General features: G+C 37.6%; 1 protein-coding gene and 1 pseudogene across 1 annotated transcript; both read left to right on the top strand.

Moving 5' to 3' along the window:
* The first annotated feature begins 4,495 nt into the window (after positions 1 to 4,495).
* LOC118571146 lies at positions 4,496 to 5,430 on the top strand (annotated as a pseudogene).
* A 7,697-nt stretch (positions 5,431 to 13,127) lies between these two features.
* Positions 13,128 to 14,063, top strand: LOC118571102 (olfactory receptor 6C2-like). Its single transcript, XM_036170010.1, has one exon. It carries the CDS (start codon positions 13,128 to 13,130, stop codon positions 14,061 to 14,063), a length of 936 nt encoding a protein of 311 aa, XP_036025903.1.
* The last annotated feature ends 8,768 nt before the right edge of the window (positions 14,064 to 22,831 follow it).

The raw sequence follows: 22,831 nt of genomic DNA, 5'->3' as shown, positions 1-22,831 counted from the left end.
TTCCAGAAAAAGGCGCAAAGCTAAACAGAGAAACCCTACCTCAAAAAAAAAAATGAAACTGTAACACACTTCATGAAATCTCCAAAATATTTGCAATGTTGTCACTTGTGACTACTGACTTCACAATGAACTTGAAATCCTCAACATTCAAAATGTACCTAAACTGAATTGATTGCTCAGACATTCACTTCATTTTGTGGTTCAAAGGGAAAAAGACATTACTGATCAGATAAGAAAGAAGGTTTACAAATCTGCGATTCTACTATAAGTTAAGATACAACATGAAAAGCTAAGGGCAGAATTTTCATATTTGGGTTCAATTCCCAAATGATCTTGTCTGGAAGGATACTATCCCAATCCTCATGAAGCCTATCTGACTTCAATTAATTATTTCTTTCCCATGCTTGAATTATTTCCCTTGTCCTGTAGAGTTGCTTACAAACTAAATGCATTTGTCTGATTATGATTATCTAATGAATTCACTTGTAACTGTCTTACTAGACACAGCACAACTCAATCCAACAACTTTAAGAAAATACACCTCTACATTTCTTCCACAGTGTAATTCATAAGAAACAGGAGTGGCCATTGTTTGGGGCCTACTATTTTCATAAACCTTTCTAGCTTGAAGTAGAAAGAAAATAGAACTCTTTATTTACAAAATAGACTTAATAGACCAAATTTTTTTTAAAAACACATTTGGTAAGATTTAATCATATCTGCATTTGCGGAAAATATTCTGATTGTTTTGATAAAAGAGTGAATGAAATTGAAAACAATCATGTCTTCAGAAATAAATCCAGAATCAAACTGATGGATTCTCCAAAATGGAGAAGCCTCACTGTTCCTCTTGTTAATTCACTAGATGCTCATAGAAGGTTATCAAAGGCACCAAAAATTCTCGTCTTTATTTCAAAATACAAGAACAAAACTATAGTATTCACAATGGCCATTGATTAATTAAAAAAATTAATAGAAATATTAGAGCAAGTTAAGGAGCAAAGGAAGAAAATCAGAATGAAGACATAAATGAGCATATGAACCTGAGATACTGGCCCTAACTTACTATCCACCAAGAAATCGTGGGGAATTATATAAACAATGATCACAATAACTCCATAGACTAGATATTGATGAGGGAGCTGAGGCAAAGAAATCAATAGGAATAGAAAGCTTATACATAGTTCCTAAGGATTATAAATGCACAGGAAATATACTCCCTCCTGGGACATGAGTTAGTAGTAAGGAGTTATAGAGAATCAGACCAATTACTATAATATTAAAGATAGTCTCAAAACATCAATGAAATTTTGCTATAAGGTTCATATAAAAAGAAAATTCTTAGAAGTCATTCTATGATTGATTTGTGTAGGTCAAGAAAATATTATGTTCATTTCAGGATTACTTCCACAAACTTTTATATAACACGTTCTACATCCATGGAAATATATATTCAAATGATTGTATTGATATCAAAGATGATAGACTGAATATATTTCCAAATTCCCATGTTCATTTTGTCATCATTAACAATATCCATATATAAAACTAAGTGCCCATCAATAGATGTATAAATAAAGAAAATGAGGTATCGATGCCAAATACAGTACTGTACAACTAAAATAAGAAGGAAATTATGACATTTGTAATAACATATATGGAACAAAATGACATTTTTCTAACTGAATAAGCCAAGCCCACAATATGGTAATTTAATTTTCAAACTTATTATGATGGAGAAAATCATATATGGGACTTTGGGACCACATTGAAATTTTATTTTTACTTTTTTAAACCATTATGTCATTTTCTACTATATCTGTACTACTTTGCATTCCTGATGGATAAATGGAGGGTTGCCTTCTCTCCACATACTTGCAGGATTTGTTGTCATTCACTTTTGATATATCGATAAAAGGCTTATATGTAATACCTAAAACGACAAAATAACTAGGAGAAAACATAACAAAAGTCAACACATGAGATGGCACCAAACTAAAACGTTTCTTCACACCAAAGAAAAATCTCAGGGAGTGAGAAGAAGATGATCCACAGATAGGGAGAGAACATTTGCCAACTACACATCACACACTGGAGCTAATATTTAAAGTATTTAAGGAACTCAATAGTAAAAAATACAATTTTAAAATGGGCAGAATATATGAACATATACATGGAAAAAGAGATAGTGGTAGCCAATGCAGTCATACATTATAGTCCAACATCTCTAATCATAACAAAAATACAAATTAAAACCATATTATCTAAGGTTGAGACCTCATGAGATTTCCCTCCTTCCATGTTAGCATATTTATTGGTGTGGTTATTGTTTGCATCTTGCTTAGACACCCAGGTTGATGAGATTCCATGGATGTAGATTCTCTGAAATTTCTAGACAAAATGATCTCACAGCAAACACCCTGTTCCTCTGGCTCTTAAAATCTTTCTGCTCCTTCTTCCACAATAATGTCTGACCTTTAAGTATAGTAGTTGTGTTATAGATGTATCCAACAGGACTAGGGTTCACAACTCTGCATTTTGATTGGTTGTGATTTCCTGTAATAGTTTGTGTCTGTGGCAAAGAGAAATTCCCTTGATGAAGAGTAGGAATTACACTCACATGTGAGTATAAGGATAAATATTTAGAATGTAGTTAGTGATATGCTAGTTAGGAAATTGAAAGTTAAATCTTCTCAAAGATCCATGACTTCTCTAGCTTTAGACATCTAGTTAGGTTTCCAGTATCAGCATGAATTCCCTTTTGCTGAGCAGAATGTAAGTGCTATTAGAGAGCTGTTGGTGCCACCAAGGTATGCATTCCACTATTGCACCCTTAGACTTATCATGTCACATGGTCATTGTTGTGATTCACAGGTGATGGAGCTGGGTAGACTGGTTGCTGTTTTCCTCCCTTGGACAGGAAACTGAGGAATAGCAAAGTGGAAGAAATAGTCTTCCCCAGGAAACATATCCCCCAGTTGATTATCCAATACCAAGTGATCAGCCCCAAATTCATATACATACAAGCAACATTATACAGAGTGAGCAGGTTGTGCTTAGAATTTAAAAATATATACTCATAAATGTAACAGTAACTGAAGAAGAAGCCATGAATTTGGGAAAGAACAAGAGGATTCATAAGAAGAGTTGGAGGAAGGAAGGGAAAGATGGAAACAATTATTATCATTTCAAAAATTAAAATATAGTTAAAATTAATTTTAAAAACACAATATCCCTTCATAGAGACTCTTTGAAAAGAAGAATAAAGAGTATACAAAATATTTTATTTGAATTTTTCACTTGTACTGGATGCAAAATAAATGAATTAAGCAATTTGTTCAAGGGCATTCAGATACAAAAGTAAATTGTGAATTCAGACCTGCTAAGTTGATTTAGAGGTCCTTAAATAAGTTCAATGGTAACGTTGGAAAACTGTACCATATAATTTCCACACAGATATGAAAATGAGGATCATTTCCTTAATTCAAGACACTTCATTTAAAAAAAAAAAAAAAGCAACCTTCCTCTGCTAACTCCCCATGGGAGGCTTTCCTTTGGAGAAGGTGGGAATTGGGGCATGGGAGGAGGGAGGAGAAGGGGATCTGAGGTTGTATGTAAATGAACACAAAATTTCTTAATAATAAAAAAGGAACAAATCAAAGCCCTACTAAGTAAGAACCAGAAGCAATTTCTTGGCAAGTGATTTATTCTACCCTAATCATGGAGATTAGATAAGGTAAAGGAGCCGTGAGGGAAAATGAGAATGTAGTAAGAAATCCAGGAAAATGTGAGATTATGGAATTAAGCTATAAAGTTTTTCATGAGGTAAATAGGTCAGAGCCTTGTATGCAGCAGAAAAAGTGAATTAAATAAGACTGAGTTGTGCTTAATTAGTGAAGCCAACAGTGATAACTTTGGCCAAAATAATGTAAAATGTACTAAGAGCAAATGGGTTCATGTATAAGTAAGAGGAAAGTAGAAAAGCAGAGACAATTTTGAAAAGATGGAATGCTAAAGGAAAGGAAACTTGGAAATAAATTTATGGTCTACTCTTGATGTGGTATTACTAGGTGACACTGTCATTTATAATAAAGGATTAAGACCATCTCAAACTAAAACATAGTTAATCCACAACAGAATAAAAGGTATGTGGCTCTTTGATGATGTCTGCAATTTATTTAAATTAATTTAAAATAATTTAAAGGGAAGTTTTATGGAATGAAGTTGATGAGATTATGTGTTAAACTGGTGTAGATTACAGCTAGACTGTAGACACATAAGAATATCAGTATGAAACACATGATTCAAATATGAGCTGTCATGTGCCACAAAGAGAAGATCAAGATCAGCATGCACTAGGTGCTTGCTTCTTCACTAGCCAATGGTTAGAATGACACTCAAGCTAGCTTGTCTTGAGTTTAGCACCTGACTGAAGTTTTATCAGTAAAGTCTTGCTTACTTTTCAACCAGGCTGGACAACAGACAACAATCAAGAATGAGAAACCGAACAGTAACAACCTTCATCTTGCTGGGTCTGACAGATGACATTAGGTTGAAGATTCTGCTTTTTCTCTTCCTGTTCCTTTCTTACATGTTGAGTTTATCTGGAAACATAACCATCATCACCCTCACTCTGACTGACCCTCGCCTTAAAACACCTATGTATATTTTCCTCAAAAACTTCTCCTTCTTAGAAGTTTCACTCACAACTGCTTGTATCCCCAGATTTCTATATAGCATATCATCTGGGGACAAGTCCATTACCTACATTGCTTGTGTCACTCAACTACTATTTATAGACCTCTTTGCAGGGACAGAATTTTTCCTTCTGGCTATCATGTCCTATGATCGCTATGTGGCCATCTGTAAACCTCTGCACTACATGACCATCATGAACAGCAGGGTCTGCAGGAACCTCATCTTCTTCTGTTGGGTAGCAGCACTGGTCATCATTCTCCCACCTATTAGTCTAGGCTTGGGCCTGGAATTCTGTGACTCAAATATCATTGACCACTTTTGCTGTGATGCAGCTCCTCTCCTGAAAATCTCCTGCTCAGATACATGGTTGATAGAACAGATGGTAGTAGTTGGTGCTGTGTTGACATTCATCATCACCTTTGTGTGTGTTATCTTTTCCTATGTTTATATCATCAAGACCATTCTGAGATTTCCATCTGCCAAGCAAAGGAAAAAGGCCTTCTCCACCTGTTCTTCCCACATGATTGTTGTTTCCATTACTTACGGCAGCTGCATCTTCATTTATGTCAAACCTTCATCCAAGAGTGATGTAGCTATCAATAAAGGGATTTCACTTCTTATCATATCAATTTCGCCTATGTTAAATCCCTTTATTTATGCACTGAGAAACAAGCAAGTGAAGCAAGCTTTCAATTACTCAATTAAAAAATTGCATTCCTCTCAAAGATGTAATATAAATTGAAGACAACTAAACTAAAAGATGAGTGAATGAACACAGCATATGAAGCTTTATTATATTTTCTATATACTTGGTTTTTATTCTTTTTTCTTTATTATTATGTGTTTTAATTTTATACATCAGCCATGGGTTACCCTGTACTCACCCCTCCTTCCCCCACCCCCACCTTCCCCCCATTCCCTCCCCTCCATTCCCATGTCCTCCAGATCCAAGACACCCCTGGGGATTCATTTAAACCTGGTGGATTCAGTAAAGGCAGGTCCTGTCCCATCCTTCCAGACTGAGCAAAGTGTCCCTGTGTAAGCCCAAGGTTCCAAACATCCAGCTCATGCACTAAGGACAAGTCCTGGTCCCACAGACTGGGTGACTGGCAAACAGATAAAGCTATGGGGCTCCACAACCTTTGGTTCATAATTCATTCCTTTGGCTATTTGTCCCTGTACTTTTTTGCAATCTTGGATTCAACAATTCATGCTTTTGCAGTCCCTCCTCTTTCTCAACAGTTGGACACCTGGAGCTCCACCTGGGGCCTGGCTGAGGATCTCTGCATCCACTTCCATCAGTTATTGGATGAGAGTTCCAAGATGACTGTTAGGGTGTTTAGTCATCTGATCACCAGACTAGGTCAGATCAGGCTTTCTCTTGACCATTGCCAGTAGTCTACAGTCATTGTGGATTTCTGGGGAGCTCTCTAGCACTTTGCTTCTTCCTGTTCTCATGTGGTCTTCATTTATCATGGCCTGTTATTCCTCGTTCTCCCTTTCTGTTCTTGATCCAGCTGGGATCTCCTGCTCCCCTAAGCTCTTTCCCTCGAACCTTGCCCTTCATTACTCCCACTGTCATCCAGGTTGTTCATGAGGATATCATCCATTTCTCTGTCATTGGTCAATCCCTGTGTCTTTCCTAGGGTCCCGTTTTCTAGGTAGCCTCCCTTGAGTTGTGTAGCAGTCTAGTCATCCTTGTTTTACAACTAGTATTCTCCTATGAGTGAATACATACCATGTTTGTCCTTCTGAGTCTGGGTTACCTCACTCAAGATGATTTTTTCTAGATCCATCCATTTGCCTTCAAACCTCATGATGTCATTGATTTTCTCTGCTGAGTAGTACTCCATTGTGTATATGTACCACATTTTCTTTATCCATTCTTCAGTTGAAGGGCATCTATTTTGTTTCCAGGTTCTGGCTCTTACAAACAATGCTGATACGAACATTGCTGAGCAAATGCCCTTGTGGTATGATTGAGCATTCCTTGGGTATTTGCCCAAGAGTGCTACAGGTGGGTCTTGGGGGAGATTGATTCCCAATTTTCTAAGGAAGTGCCATATTGATTTCCAAAGAGGCTGTACAAGCTTGCATTCCCACCAGCAGTGGAGGAAAGTTCCCCTTGCTCCACATCCTCTCTAACATAAGCTGTCTTTTGTGTTTTTGATCTTCGCCATTCTGACAGGTGTAAGGTGGTATCTCAGAGTCCATTCCACCAAAGTCATCCCCAGAACTGCAGCAGACCATTTGCTGTGGCCACTCCTCCTTCTCTGCCCCAATTCCCAGAGGACTATGCAGATCCTGTTGCTACATACTGCTTTACTCCCTCCTGTGAACACTCTCAAAATACCCCTTTTGCTCATTCTCATTCCTAAGTGTCAATACAAATACCTAGGAACACATTCTACCAAGGACCTTCAGGGCTCACACCAGGTAGGTTCACAAAAGTATTCCCTACCAGGTAACCCACAGCTACCACATTCTCTTAAGAACCAGAGAGAGCAACAGAAACCTACCCAACAAATACAACCAGATATCAGAACCTATAATTACAATCAGTCTAACCCAGATACCTAAATGAGAGCATAAAAACAGAATCAACAACAGCTAGGATAATGTGGCTCCAATAAAACACAGCAACCTCACTACAGTAGGCCCTGAGAAAAGCAATTTGGCTGAGGAACAAGACAAGGACTTCAAAATAGGCTCTAAAAATTGGTAGAAGTTATTAAAGATTATATGAATAAATCCATTGATGAAATCTGTGAAAACACAAACAGTAGAATAAAACAAAGAAAACATATCAAGATATGAAAGTGGGAATAGAACCAATGCAGAAAACTCAAAATGAGGTAAAGCTGGAAATGAACAATTAGAAACTCAAGCTAGAAATTCAGAGGCAAGCCTCACCACAGAATGAAAAAGATGGAAGAGAGACTCCCAGACATTGAAGACAAGATAGAACAATTGAATGTCTCAGTCCAAAATAAAAGTTAAACCTAAAAAGAAAAAATCAAGGCACAAAACATCCAGGACATTTGGGACGCTCTGAAAAGACCACCCTCTACAAAAATTAATTCAACTATGTTTAAGACTGTAAGGAAGGACCAGAAGTTTTGAAATAACTACAGGAAATCTCATTGAAAACACAGATAAAGGCTTCTGAAAATAATTCCAGTACTTTTGCAAAAAATTTTAAGAGTGAAGAATGAGATTCCATGAAATTTCAAAGCCCCATCATAGACAGGAAACAACTATGAAAGTGAAGATATGGCCCTCAGAATGTGAGAAAATCTTTGACAGTCATAGATCTGATTAATGTTTTGAATATATAAAGAAATCTAAGCTTAAGCACCAGCAATATCACCCAATCAATAAAAAGACAAATTAATTACACTGTACATTCTCAACAGAATAAATACAAATGATCAACATGCATATGTTTTAAATGTTCAATATCATCATCAACAATTGGGGAAAAGCAACCATTAGACTACAAAGAGTATCTGGGGAAAACAAATCTGAACTACACTGAGATTTCACCTCATCCTAGTCACAACTGTTGGCATTTTTTCCTTTATATTTCTTGGCTTCCTCATCAAATGTACTTTAGCTCTTGTTCAGAAAACTGGCTTAGGAAACCACTAATTCAGGGAAACTGAGGTTTTTTTTCTCTACTTCTGTCACTTGTAAATGCAATTTTCAAGAAAAATATTCTAGAAAATATCTATTACTGAGAGATTGATGACAAAGAGATTAATAGGTATTTATCTTCCTTTCTGTGGGTGGGAGGTTGTTTCATTTCTTTGGAGGATAGATAGGTCCTATCCTCTAGAGAACCTCTTTAATGAAGAAGTATCACTTCAGAAGCCCATATTTTTACAGAAAATAAGAAACTAAAAGATGAGACAAGCAATTAAAAAGAAAGAAAATAAAAATCAGTCATTGTGAAAAAAAACAAAAACAATTGTTAATCAAAAACACAACTTATCCAGGTATAAATACAGGAGAAGAGGAAAAAAAACTCTTATCCACTACTACGGGAAATGGAAGTAAACATGAAGGTTCCTGAAACAACAATTTTTGAACTACCATACAATATGTCTACTATAGGATTCTACCAACAAACCACAAGGATCTAAGCAAACCACAAAGACAACTTGGTACATCGATGCAAATAGTGGCAAAGAACAAGTTTCAAATTGTGTGGACACTCAATGGATTGGGAGCCAGAGAGTCTTAGATTGTAAAATATTGCATGACCTCAAATATTAGATATGTTACTCCATAAAAAGAAATTTATATTTCTGCTTTCATTCAGAATACTTACAGTTGTTAAATCTACAAATGTTTAATGTTTATTTCGACTGAAGAAGTTTTACAATTTGTGTTGGGGGCAGCACATATGGCATATGCCATGACACCCTTGTGGGGTTGAGACAACAAGCTCTAGTGTTGTTCTTAGCATTCTACATTATTTGTAACAATGTCACCCTTTTTTGGTGTCTGCCAAGATGTCAAGCCCATATACTTCTGTGGATTCTCCTCTCTCCACTCCTCAACTTCCATAGGAGCCCTGTGATTAGAGAGTCATGCTACCATAACCAGCTTCACATGGGTTTTGGGGATCAGAATTCAGGTCTTCATATTTTCACATAAAGCACTTTACTCTTGGCACTGAGCCATCTCCTCAGCCCCATAGTTTGACTTGCAAAAATAATACTCTGCAGCCATGGAGATGCGTCATTGAGTAGAGACACTTGAATAGGCCTGGAAAGCTGAATTTGATCCCCTGAATCCACATAATTGTGGAAGGAGAAAAGCAGCTCCACAAACTTGTCCTCTGACATTCACACATTGCTGTGGCACACACACCCATATGTAAACACACAAAGCATGTACACATATAAAGATGGATATTTATGTAATTAATAATTAAATTTTCAAAACAAAATTTAAACATTATTATCATAGAATAAAACTGAATGATATTTTAAACCTATGCAACTTATCCACTGCATAACAAATTGATAATACAGAAAGTGACAACCAAATATTTTACACCAGGCATAATAAGAATTAATTATAAGAAACCAGACTAGGTTTTCTTTTAATTAGATTCTACATTTTCCTTGCAGTTCCTTTTAAGTGACGTTGATGCTTCATTGAGTCTCCTAAGGCCCTGTTCCCACAGATGATTCATTAGTTATTTCTGAGCCTGGGTCACTGAGGACTCTTGTGTTTATTTGCTATAGATGTTTCAAATTAATAATAAGCATCAAGCTTGATATTAGAAAACCCTCACTCTGAGCAAAAGTTGCAGAGCATCAGCTCTTCACAAACTACCAGGTATTCCTTTGAAACTATTTTTCAGAAATAGAAAAAGTAAGAAAGTTATTTTCTTATGATAATATTGCACCATAATTGAGAAAGTTGATGCAATTGATTAAAAACAGAAAATTTAACTCTTATGCATTCCCAGACTACTATTTTAGTAGACATGGATAAATTTAATCAATTATTGCTAGAAATAATCATTTTCAAATTGTGTTTACAAGAATGATTGTGGTTAAGTAACTAAGAGAGAAAGGCTGTGAACAAGTGTAAATATGATGAATTCTATTCTTCCAACCACTGGCTCTTTTTTGAGACTCATTTCCTATGTTCCTCCAGTTTAAGGTCTTCATGACTGCATTAAAATTAGGAATGGGAACTCTAATATGGTACCAATTTAAATGCTATTTCAGAGTGTTTGATGTTGGATAGGGTATAGCCATTAATAAAGTTATATTACACAACAATGAGAACTGAGGCTGTATCTCCATGCTAAGTGTTTGTCTAGCTTGTGCAAGGCCCTACATTAACAAAAACAAAAAAGCAATGAGGAATAAGAGATCATCTAAAGATGGGGTAATTTGACAGCTGTGGAAAAATATCTACATGCATTTTTCTAGAAATGTGTGAATTGGAGACTCAGAGACAAGGATGGACCTGGAAACTAAGAGCACTGAAGGAAAATTATTCCTGGTAAGTCAGCTGCTGGTGGCCATATCAGAGGAGCAGCAGATAGCAGTTAACTTGAGGGGATCAGCTCACCACGAAACAAAACTCTGATGGGTGAATGTTAGAATGGCAAGGCCCCAAAACCACAGATTCAGGAAGGTCTTTTGCTTCTCTGTAACTTTACATGTTTGTCACTGCCATCATTCTCATGGTGTGAATGGGTGTGGGGAGATCCCCACTGCCTGTAATGTAGAGTGTTTATCTCATGGAAACATCCTGCTCCACGGGGCTTTTTAACGTATGGATTATTATGAAGATGATTTCTTCTTAAGCTGTATTGTCTAACTGATAATCATAACATTAATTTAAGTTGAGTTTGTAATGTGGTGTTTATCTCAGGGAAACATCCCGTTCTACTGGGCATTTTTACCTGTGGATTCTTATGAAGATGATTTCTTCTTCAGCCGTATTGTCTAACTGATAATAATAACATTATTTTAAGTAAAGTTTTTATGATTAAATATATACAAGGAAATGTCACACAGCTAGGGCCTATGAGTTTCACCTAAGGAGGTGCATAGATCACAGTTCAGGTTAATAATTAAGGAAAACAATTGAGTTCCAGGAGCCAGGGTGGCTCAAATTCTTTTCATCTGAATGTTGGGAGATGTTTTCACAGGTTTCTGGGTGCCTCATATCTGAAACAAAGCTTTGAAAATAACTTGAAGTTAGACTAAGATGTTTTTGTCAAATAGCTTTGAGGTGGAAAACCAAGAAGACAATCTAAAGTTTTAGAAAGGCGCATAGTTGAGTGAGGAACTCTCTAAGGTCAGGAAACACAAACAAAGCAGCCCAATTATCATTAGCCTTTCTTGCTAGGATTGGTTGATGACCAATAGTGTTAATACCCATTTCTGCCCTCAATCCCCTGATACCAAAAAAACTATTGATGAGTGAGTATGCATCCTAAAGATTTAAAGTAGAGCTGACTGATAGCTTTCCATGTATAAAAATTTAGGTTTGTGATTCCTTTAAGACTCCTTATAAGATTATCTTTCAAGGTTAAGTAGTAAAGTGATTGGTCCTTTTTTTGTAACTGCAAAATGCAGCCTGCCAGTAAATTACCTGGCTGAGTAAAATAACTTGCTTGCTTACACTCAGTTAAACTATAACAAGTTGCTTGAATATGAAAGTACATGGGTTCTTGAGGATAATTTTTTCACCTGTAATAAATAAAATATTTAATCATGTAAGGGCTACGGATCATGTGGTGGTATTGTGTTCCCCAAAATATTGTGCACCCTAATAAACTTATCTGGGGTCAGAGAACAGAACAACCACTAGATATAGAGGCCAGAAAATGGTGTCACACACACCTTTAATGCCCAGCATTCTGGAGGCAGAGATCCATCTGGATCTCTGTGAGTTCAAAGCCACACTGGAAACTATCAGGCATGGCAACATACGCCTTTAATCCCAGGAAGTATGGCAGGAAACAGAAAGGCATATAAGTCATGAGGAACAGGAACTAGAGCTTTGTTAAGCTTTTTGGCTTTTAGCAGCAGTTCAGCTGAGATCCATTCGGATGAGAACACAGAGGCTTCCAGTTTGAGAAAATGAGATCTGCTAAGGAACTGGCGAGGTGAGGCTAGCTGTAGCTGGTTCTGTTTTTCTGATCTTTCAGCATTCACCCCAAGACCTGGCTCTGAGTTTGTTTTCATTAATAAGACCTTTTAAGATTTGTGTTACAGGATTACATGCTGTTTTTTTCCTTGTAATCATTCACTTGAAAAACAGAATGTAACCACACTGTAATTTTTATATTGCTTAAAAGCTTTTACTGGAATATAAAAGCTTTTAAGGGGAAAAAAACAAGGATACAGTTAAAAGGAAAACATCAGGAATGAGAGAAAAAGACAGGATAAAGATAGAATTAGAAGAAAAACATCAAGAATAAAGGAAGGATAAAGACGGAGTTAGAAAGAAAATATCAAGAATGAGAGAATAGCTGGGTGGTGGTGGCCCACGCCTGTAATCCCAGCAATCCGGAGGCAGGGGCAGGCAGATCTCCGTGAGTTCAAGACTAGCCTGGTCTCCAAAGCGAATTCCAGGAAAGGTGCAAAGCTACACAGAGAAACCCTGTCTCAAAAAACAAAGAAAAAAATTAAGAATCAAATGCAAAAAGTAGGAAGCACACATAACATCTTGAAATGGGGTGTAGATAAGACAATTTTATTTTCTAACTCTGCCCTGAAAAGATCAAACTACATACTTGTAGGACCTAAGCAACCAGCATGTTTATGTTTGTAAACAGAATGTGTGAACACATATGAGTTGGATTCCATAATAGTTCTCCTATTAATTGCTACTCTTGAACAGATACCTCTGAATTTTAAATGCAGAATAGAGGTAACAATTCAATTATGAGAAACCACACATTAACAACATTCATCCTCCTGGGACTAACTGACGACCCACAACTGAAAACTCTGATCTTCATCTTTCTGTTTCTCACCTACATGCTGAGTATAACTGGGAACCTCACAATCATCTCCCTCATCTTTATGGATTCACACCTAAAAACTGCCATGTACTTTTTCCTACAAAATTTCTCCTTCTTAGAAATCTCGTTTACAACCGCTTGCATTCCCAGATACTTATACAACATCTCAACAGGTGACAAGACAATCACATATAACAACTGTGCCTCTCAAATATTCTTCACTGATCTTTTTGGTGTGACAGAGTTTTTTCTCCTGGCCACCATGTCCTATGACAGATATGTAGCCATCTGCAAACCCTTGCATTATGTCACCATCATGAACAGCAAGATCTGTAAAAGGCTTATCTTCTGTTGCTGGGCAGCTGGCTTGTTGGTGGTCCTGCCACCACTTAGCCTGGGCCTCAATCTGGAGTTCTGTGATTCTAATGTTATTGACCACTTTGTCTGTGATGCATCCCCCCTCCTGAAGATCTCATGCACAGATACGTGGCTCATAGAGCAGATGGTCATAGTTTGTGCGGTGCTGACATTTATCATGACCCTTGTGTGTGTAGTTCTTTCCTATGTGTATATAATCAGGACCATTATCAGATTCCCTTCTGCACAGCAAAGGAAAAAGGCCTTTTCTACCTGTTCTTCCCACATGATTGTGGTTTCCATCACTTATGGCAGCTGCATCTTCATTTATGTCAAACCATCAGCAAAGGATTCAGTGGCTATCAATAAGGGTGTGACAGTTCTCACCACTTCCATTGCTCCCATGCTGAACCCCTTCATCTACACCTTGAGAAACAAACAAGTCAAACAGGCCTTCAATGACTCAGTTAAAAGAATTACAGTGTTCTTCAAGAAATAGAGATTTTACTACTGGAAAGGGTCAACTTTTCATTAAAAATATATGCCATCCATAAACTATATCTTTAAATTTTTTATCTTTAGCGTTCTCACTGAGAAAATTTATTGCATTCAAAGTTCTTAATAATTATGTATGAAACACTTCCAAGAAATAAAAATATGCCTTCACACACAAAAAAAAATAAAGCAAGCAATGATGAGTGAATCTCAATGGATAATTTTGTTTATTGTCTATTCTCAGTCCAGCTTTCATTAGGATCCTACAGGCACCATGTTAAGTTGTGTATATTCCTCAGTATCCTCCAGAAATTGGTTCAGGAACCCCATGAGCGTGCTAAAATGTATGCAGAAATGCCTTACATTAAATTGCTCAATATTTTCATATATCTATGTCCATCCTATTGTATATTTTAAATCATCTCAATTACTGAAAGTGTTGAACACAGGGTAAATTCTAGGTAAATAGCTACAATGTTTAGGAAATTCTGACCACAGTTTCAACATGTTCACTTTCTATGCAATTTTTGGTCAAATGTTTCCCACCTTTTAGTTGACTCCTGCATAACTTACAAGTATGGAGGGACCCCCGGTACTTTATTGTTTACTCTAAATAATAAACTAAGAAAAAAAAGAATGGATTTAGAAAAACTTATATTTAATATTACAAATCATATTTAATTCTTGATTAAATAATGGTGTTAATGGTTCCATATTTATACTATAGTGATAGTGGTTATTATACAATCCTATTACTTTTATGAATTTCAATAATAAATACAAATGATGTTTTATCTTGTGTTTAATACAGTATTGATGCCTTACTAAAATACATAGCATAAAGATATCTTAAAGTATAGGTTAAGAAAAATGTAGATGCCTAATAGGAATATTGATCCATCAATGAAAACAGAAGAAGTGAGTTTAAAAGAAAAATGTGGCTAAAGAAATGGCTTAGCAGTTAAGAGCACTGGATGCTCTTCCAGAAGACTCAGGTTTGATTCTCTGCACCAACATGACAGGGCACAAACATGATGCACAGACATACACTTAGGCAAAATACCCATACATATAAAATAATTTTTAAAATCTTCATTTTTAATTATAATACAATTACATCACTTCCCCTCATTCCCTTTCTTCCCTCTAATCCATCCCATGATCCCTTCCTCCAATTCTTCCATGTTCATGTCTTGTTCAGTCAACCAAATTGTTGAGTTATCATGGCTGCAGATTTCCTGTTATTTCTGAGAAACAGACCCATAGTAGACTTCTCTTACAACCTTTCTGTCCACTCTTCCTCAATGTTTCCTGAGCCTTGGTGCAGGAGTTTTATTATAAATGTATGCACTGATGCTGGGTACCTCACAATAGGTTGATCTCTGCACTTTGACCAGTTGTGGTTTTCTGTAATGGTCTCCATATGTTGCACAGAGAAGTTTCCTTGATAAGTGGTAAAATCTACACTTACCTGTGATAATAGCTAGCTGGCTAGGTTTGCAGCAACAGGAATGATTTCACTAAAGCTGAGCAGGCCCAAAATCCAATTAGAGAGTTCTTGGTTACAGCCAAGGCATAAGTTCTACTACTGCTTGCTCCTTTAGGAGTATCTTGCCATGCTGGTCATTGTTATGGTTTCTAGGTGTTACATCTATGGAGAACATATCAGTGCTGATAAATTTATTGATTATTCATAAAATAAACAAATAAAATGTATAAATTGAATTATGTTATTTTATCCTGAGGATGTTGTATCATATTTTTATTATAACATCCCCCCTCAACCTCTCCATAATTCATACCCTCTAACTTATTCATCCAATCTTGTGTTCTCTTTAAAAAAAATCAACTGCAGTTTGTGTTACCCATATACTCATGGATATGTTCCTACACTGGAGTATGATCCACCTCCCAGGGGCCACATTCTTAAAGAAAATGAACTCTCCCACTCCTAACAATCAGGAATCATAAATACCTACTCAGATATGATTAAACATCATGTCTACCTCCCATTTCCATACTGACCATGGCTTGACCATGCACAGATTTGTACATGCTGTCACAATCACAATCATGTGAATTTACATGTACAACTGTTCTGCCGTGTTTTAAATACCCTATTTCCTTTTGTCATCCCACTATTTCTTGCTCTTACAATCTTTCTTCTCCATTTCCACAATGATACCTCAGCCTTGAAGGAGGGGGCTGTTGTCAACCCACCCTGGCCATCAAGGTTAAATCTTCACAGATTGAAGGATATACCAAAAAATCAACATGAAGTAATCAAAGCTTCCAAGCACTGGAGTTTCAGAGAAATGTAAATCTCTCATCACTTTTATTATTAAGGAAAGCAAAACATGAGGTGACATTTGCAGTTAGCTTAAACAAATACATGTATAGAAAGGTCATACACCCAGTGTTAAATCTTATCATCTTTGATCATGTGAAAAGAGCCAAAAATAGTCCTCCTATGTCTTTACCTTCCCCACAGAGATGAGGTGGACATGCCAGGCCATTCTGTTCATGTCCTTGCTTTCAAATGCATTCACCTATCATAGTTTATACAATTCTTTCTAGAAGGCCATCTTGAGGGAAAAGCATTCTGCACACTGCCCCATCCACAGTTGACAGTGTGTCCACAGCTTTTCCACACAGGCTCACATAGGCTGTGATACAGGTGCCAGTTTCTAACTTAATATTCTGAAGTCTCTTGTCCCCTACTCCTCAAACAGTTGTGTGTTTGTTTATTGCCACCAACTGATGAGACTTTTCTGATGATGGTAGATTGTTACATTCATCTATGAGTACAGCGATAAGTCACTGGGAGACAGCTTCATACTATGACAAGTCCAAACAGTAATAGTAGTAGATTCTCCATGAGGGCCTATACCTGTCTGGCTACAGGTGTTTGGGGCCCTATAACAGAGGCCAACTATCTAATTGGGTTTAAGATCCACTCCACAAAATGGAACCCAGGCCTAACACTGTCCAGGTAGCCCAGAACCTGGAACTAGATCGGGCATGGACATAGGAAAAACCAAATACTACTCTTCTGCTTAATGGTGGTACCAATGTAATGACTCAAAACAACATTTTGCTATACCCAGGGATAAGTGTCTTGATCAGCCATCATCAAAGAAGCTTCCCTCTGCAGTAGATGGGAACAAATACAGAGACACACAGCTGAACAATGTGCAGACACTGAGAGACTTTGGAGCACTCAGTCCTAAACAAGATGTCTCCATCAAACCACTTCCTTAAGGGCTTAGAGAACCCTGTAGAAGAGGGAGCAGAAAGATTACAAGAGCCAGTGAGAATGGAAGACACAAAGGAAACAATGCCTCCCACACACAACAGGCTGACATACTTATCTGACTCACACACACTGTGGCACCATGCACAGGGCCTGCACACAGCAAAGCCAGATTGGGGGTTACAGGGTGTCATCATTGAGATGGGGAAGTAGAGATAATCTCCCATCCCTAACAAAGAAGCTATCTCCACCTGACAATAGCTCACAAAAGAAAAATTAGTTTTCTCCAAAGAGTCTCATTGGGTATACAAACCACATGTAAGGGCAAGGCCCATGCCCCGCAGTAGATGGACAACACCAAATGAACTCAGGCCAGACGGTGATGGCCCATGCCTTTAATCCCAGCACTTAGGAGGCAGAGACAGACGGATCTCTGTGAGTTTGAGGCCAGTCTGCTCTACAGAGTGAGATCCAGAACAGGCACCAAAACTACATGGAGAAACTCTGTCTCAAAAAACCAAAAACAAACAAAAAAGAACACAGTGGTATTTTGGAAGATATTTTGTCTCATCATTCTTTGTCTAGGCTGTTATTCTTTTAACCTCACTGCTCTTTTGTTTGAACATGATGGTTTCCCATTTTGAGTTTTCATGGGGGCGGGGCAGTGTCTGTGTGTCTGTTTGTCTGTCTGTATATTTCTTCTGCTATTTGTCTTTTCTTGTTTGTTTGTTTGTTTGTTTGTTTTCTAAACAGAGAAAAACAAGTCTCAGAGTCAGATTAAAAGGAAGTTGGGGAGGAACTGGAGGAGTTAAGAGAGGGGAAAGTGTGATCAGAATGTATTGTGTAAGCCCAAGGTTCCACACAGCCAGCTCAGGCACTAAGGACAGGTCCTGGTCCCACAGCCTGGGTGCCTCCCAAGCAGTTCAAGCTATTCAGTTGTCTCACATATCCAGAGGGCCTGATCCAGCTGGGGGCTCCACAGCCTTTGGTTCATAATTCATGTGCTTCCATTCATTTGGCTATTTGTCTCTGTGCTTTTCCAATCTTGGTCTCAACAATTCATGCTCTTACAGTCCCTCCTCTTACTCAACAATTGGGCTTACACTGGGACACTTCGCTCATCCTGGAAGGAGGGGACTGGACCTGCCTGTACTGAATCCACTAGGTTGAATTGAATTCCAGGGGAGTCTTGGCCCTGGAGGAGATGGGAATGGAGGGGAGGGGCGGGGGGGAAGGTGGGGGCGGCAGCAGGAGGGAAAGGACAGGGGAACACATGGCTGATGTGTAAAATTAAAACACAAATATAATAAATAAAAAAGGAGAAAAAAAGAATATATTGTATAGAAACATTCTATTTTAATTAAAAATAAATAAAAAGTATGTGGGCTTTGCATTAGGAAGATCAAGAATAAAACCACAAATAGGCACTAATAGGATTTCTGGTGTCAAGTGAGTCACTTAGTTTTTTTAATCTTGAGTTTCTTTGTTTAAAATGGAATTATAATTTCTAGAGAGTTTTTGACAAGTCCAATGAAATTATACTAAAAATTGTTCTTTGTAGGTTTGGTGCATTCAGACTCCAAAAATAGCTGTAGTAATTGCCACATTTTCCTTTCAAATGGAATTGATTCTTCTCTGGGAAAGGGATATTCACAGTAGTTGTAATTTTAAATGGTAACATTTATGAGAGTCACTGTGAACATTTACCTTTAACTTCAGTTGGCCTTTTATTATTCTTCACAAATGAAGCATTATGGCTCAGAGAGATTGTGTAATACAGAGCACTTCATGTAGCTAGCAAATGTCAAATACAATTCACCTATGAACAAGTGTATTTCCTTAAGCACAGTCCTATAGAGCCTGTATTTGAAATAAATACAAGCATAGAAAGAGTAATTTCTATCTTTTAATCAGTACAAAATTGGTTTGTACAGTAAAACACAGTATATCATTTAATACAATTTTAATATATCATTTCAAACTACAGCCTCATGATCTGCTTAGTTTGACTAAATTGAGCTGTTAATTTTGAAATGCAGCTTTTAAATGAGAACTCAAAGAGGTGAGTGCCTGGGTTATAGTCAGAGAGGCAACTGCGCCTGGATCCCACAGCTGGACACAGGCCACCCTGGGAGGACCTGACCAACTTGGCCCCAGATTCCTGCCTATCAGCGGGCCCAGCAGGAAGGCTCCCCTTTTCCCAGACTGCAGGCAGACACTGCAGTCTCCACACCCTGACCCCACACCCATCTGCTGGAGACCCCAGCCACTTCCTGAGAATCAGAGACCAGCCCCAGGCTTCCATCCTACCCTGGAACTCCCATCTGGATCAGAGACCAGAGGAACTCCCATCTGGAAAAGAGGAGCTCCCATCTGGACAAAATAAGGAGACACCAGGAACTTCCCGAGACTCAGAGTCAAGCCCCCCAGCTCCTATCCGGCCAGCACTCTCATCTGGACCAGCGCTCCCATTTGGCCCACAGTTGCCATCTGGACCAGAGAGAGGCTCCCTAAATCTGTCAACTCTCTCTGGACAAAGTACATTGATGAGACCAAGAACGAACACAAGAGGAGATGGGCAGACGTCAAGGCAAAAGTACATACAACAAAATAAAGAGCAATACAGCATCACCAGAACCCAGCCCTTCTCCAACACCTAGACCTTAACATCACGGAATGGAAGAAGAAGCAGAAGAAAACAACCTTATAAGTAACATCATGAAGAGGCTAGAGCCTTATACAGAAGAAATCAAAAATAAAGTAGAGGAACAGACAAACAAAAAATGGGAAGAATGCTATAAAAAACTAGAGGAAAGGACAATTAAAGCAGAAGAAAACAATAAGTCCCTGAAAGAAAATCATGAAAAAACAAGGGAAACAGTCCAAGACCTGAAGAGGGAAATAGAAAAAATGAAGAAGACACTAGCAGAAGGAATGCTGGAAATCGAAAATCTGAATAAATGAACAGGAAATTCAGATGCAAGTATAACCAACAAATGCAAGAGATGGAAGAGAAGATCTCTGGTGTTGAAGATACGGTAGAAGAAGTAGATTCATCAGTCAAAGAAAACACTAAAACCAACAAATTCATGACCCAAAATGTACAAGAAATTTGGGACACCATGAAAAGACCAAATCTATGAATAATAGGGATAGAGGAAGGAGAAGAATACCAACTCAAAGGCACAGAAAATATATTTAACAAGATCATAGAAGCAAACTTTCCCAACTTAAAGAAGGAAATGCCTATGAAGATACAAGAAGCTTATAAAACACCAAACAGACTAGACCCCCAAAAATGTCCCCTTGCCACATAATAATTAAACAACTAAACATACAGAATAAAGAAAGAATATTAAGGGCAGCAAAGGAAAAAGGCCAAGTGACTTATAAAGGCAAACCCAAGAATAACACCCAATTTCTTGGTGGATACTTTGAAAGCCAGAAGGACATGGACAGATATAATGCAGACACTAAGAGACCATGGATGCCAGCCTAGACTATATACCCAGCAAAACTTTCAATCATCATAGATGAAGTGAACAAGACCTTCCAAGACAAAACCAGATTTAAACAATACTTATCCACAAACACAGCCCTACAGAAAGCACTAGAAGGAAAATTCCAACCTAAGGAAGGCAGATACTCCCATGAAAACACAGGCAATAGATAACACCACAGCAGTAAACCCCAAGGAGAGAAGTACACACACACTACCACCAAAAAAATAAAAATAACAACAGGAACGAACAATCACTGGTCATTAATATCCCTTAATATCAATGGATTTAATTCACCTATAAAAAGACACAGACTAACAGACTGGATCCATCTTTCTGCTGCATAAAAGAAACACAACTCAAATTCAAAGACAGACACCTCCTAAGAATAAAAGGCTGGGAAAAGACTTTCCAATCAAATGGTCTTAAGAAGCAAGCTGGTGTAGCCATCCTAATATCCAGCAAAATAGACTTCAAACTAAAACCAATCAAAAGAGATGATGAAGGACATTACATACTCTTTGCAGGAAAGATCCACCAAGATGAAGTCTCAATTCTGAATATTTATACCCCAAACACAAGGGCTCCCACATATGTAAAAGAAACATTATTAAAGTTTAAATCACATATAAAACCCCACACATTAATATTGGGAGACTTCAACACCCCACTTTCACCTCTGGACAGATTGGCCAAATTGAAACTTAACAGACACATAATGGACTTAACTGATGTTGTAGCTCAAATGGAATTAATCGATATCTGCAGAACATTCCAACCGAACAAAAAAGAATATACCTTCTTCTCAACACAACATGGAACCTTGTCTAAAATCGACCACATACTTGGCCACAAAGCAAATCTCAACACATACAAAACAATTGGAATAGCCTCCTGTGTTCTATCAGACCACCATGGTTTAAAGTTAGATTTTAACCAAAAAAAAAAAACTACAGAAATCCTACAATCTCATGGGAACCGAATAATGCTCAGCTGAATTACCAATGGGTTAAGGAAAAAATAAAGAAAGAAATTAAAGACTTCCTAGAGATCAATGAAAATGAGTACACCACATACCCAAACTTATGGGATACTATGAAAGCAGTGTTAAGAGGGAAATTCATAGCACTGAAAGCCCACATAAAGAAGCTGGAGAGATCTCATGCTAGAGACTTGATAGCACACCTGAAAGCCCTTGAAGAGGAAGAAGCAAAGTCACCCAGGAGGAAAAGACATCAGGAAATTATCAAATTGAGAGCTGAAATCAATAAAATAGAAATAAAGAGAACAATACAAAGGATTAATGAAACAAAGAGTTGATTCTTTCAGAAGATCAACAAGATAGAGAAGCCCTTATCCAAACTAACCAAAAGACAGAGAGAGGGCATCCAAATTAACAAAACCAGAAATGAAAAGGGGGACATAACAACAGACAATGAGGAAATCCAGAGAATCATCAGGTCATACTTCAAAAACCTCTACTCCACAAAACTGGATAATCTAAAAGAAATGGATAATTTTCTGGATAGGTACCACATACCTAAGTTAAATCAAGACCAGATAAACCATTTAAATAGTCCAATAACCCCTAAGGAAATAGAATCAGTCATTAAAAGTCTCCCAACCAAAAAAAGCCCAGGACCAGAAGGTTTCACTGCATAATTCTATCAGATCTTCAAAGAAGACTTAATGCCAATACTCTTTAAATTGTTTCACACAATAGAAGCAGAAGGAATATTAACAAACTCCTTCTATGAGGCTACAATTACCCTGATTCCTAAAACAAACAAAGATGCAACAAAAAGAGAACTGCAGAACGATCTCCCTCATGAACATTAATGCAAAAATACTCAATAAAATTCTGGCAAACAGACTCCAAGAACACATCAAAACAATTATCCACCATGATCAAGTAGGCTACATCCCAGGGATGCAAGGGTGGTACAATATATGAAAGTCCGTCAATGTAATACACCACATAAACAAACTCAAAGAAAAAAGCCACATGATCATCACACT

This window comes from Onychomys torridus, chromosome 20 (assembly GCF_903995425.1).
Source record: "Onychomys torridus chromosome 20, mOncTor1.1, whole genome shotgun sequence".
NCBI classification, from domain to species: Eukaryota; Metazoa; Chordata; class Mammalia; order Rodentia; family Cricetidae; genus Onychomys; species Onychomys torridus.
The sequence above is the reverse complement of the archived record's forward strand: the minus strand, read 5'-3'. Positions and strand labels throughout refer to the sequence as shown.

Coding starts and splice junctions, on each gene's coding strand:
- LOC118571102 (XM_036170010.1), top strand. CDS start 13,128: ATGAGAAACCACACATTAACAACATTCATCCTCCTGGGACTAACTGAC.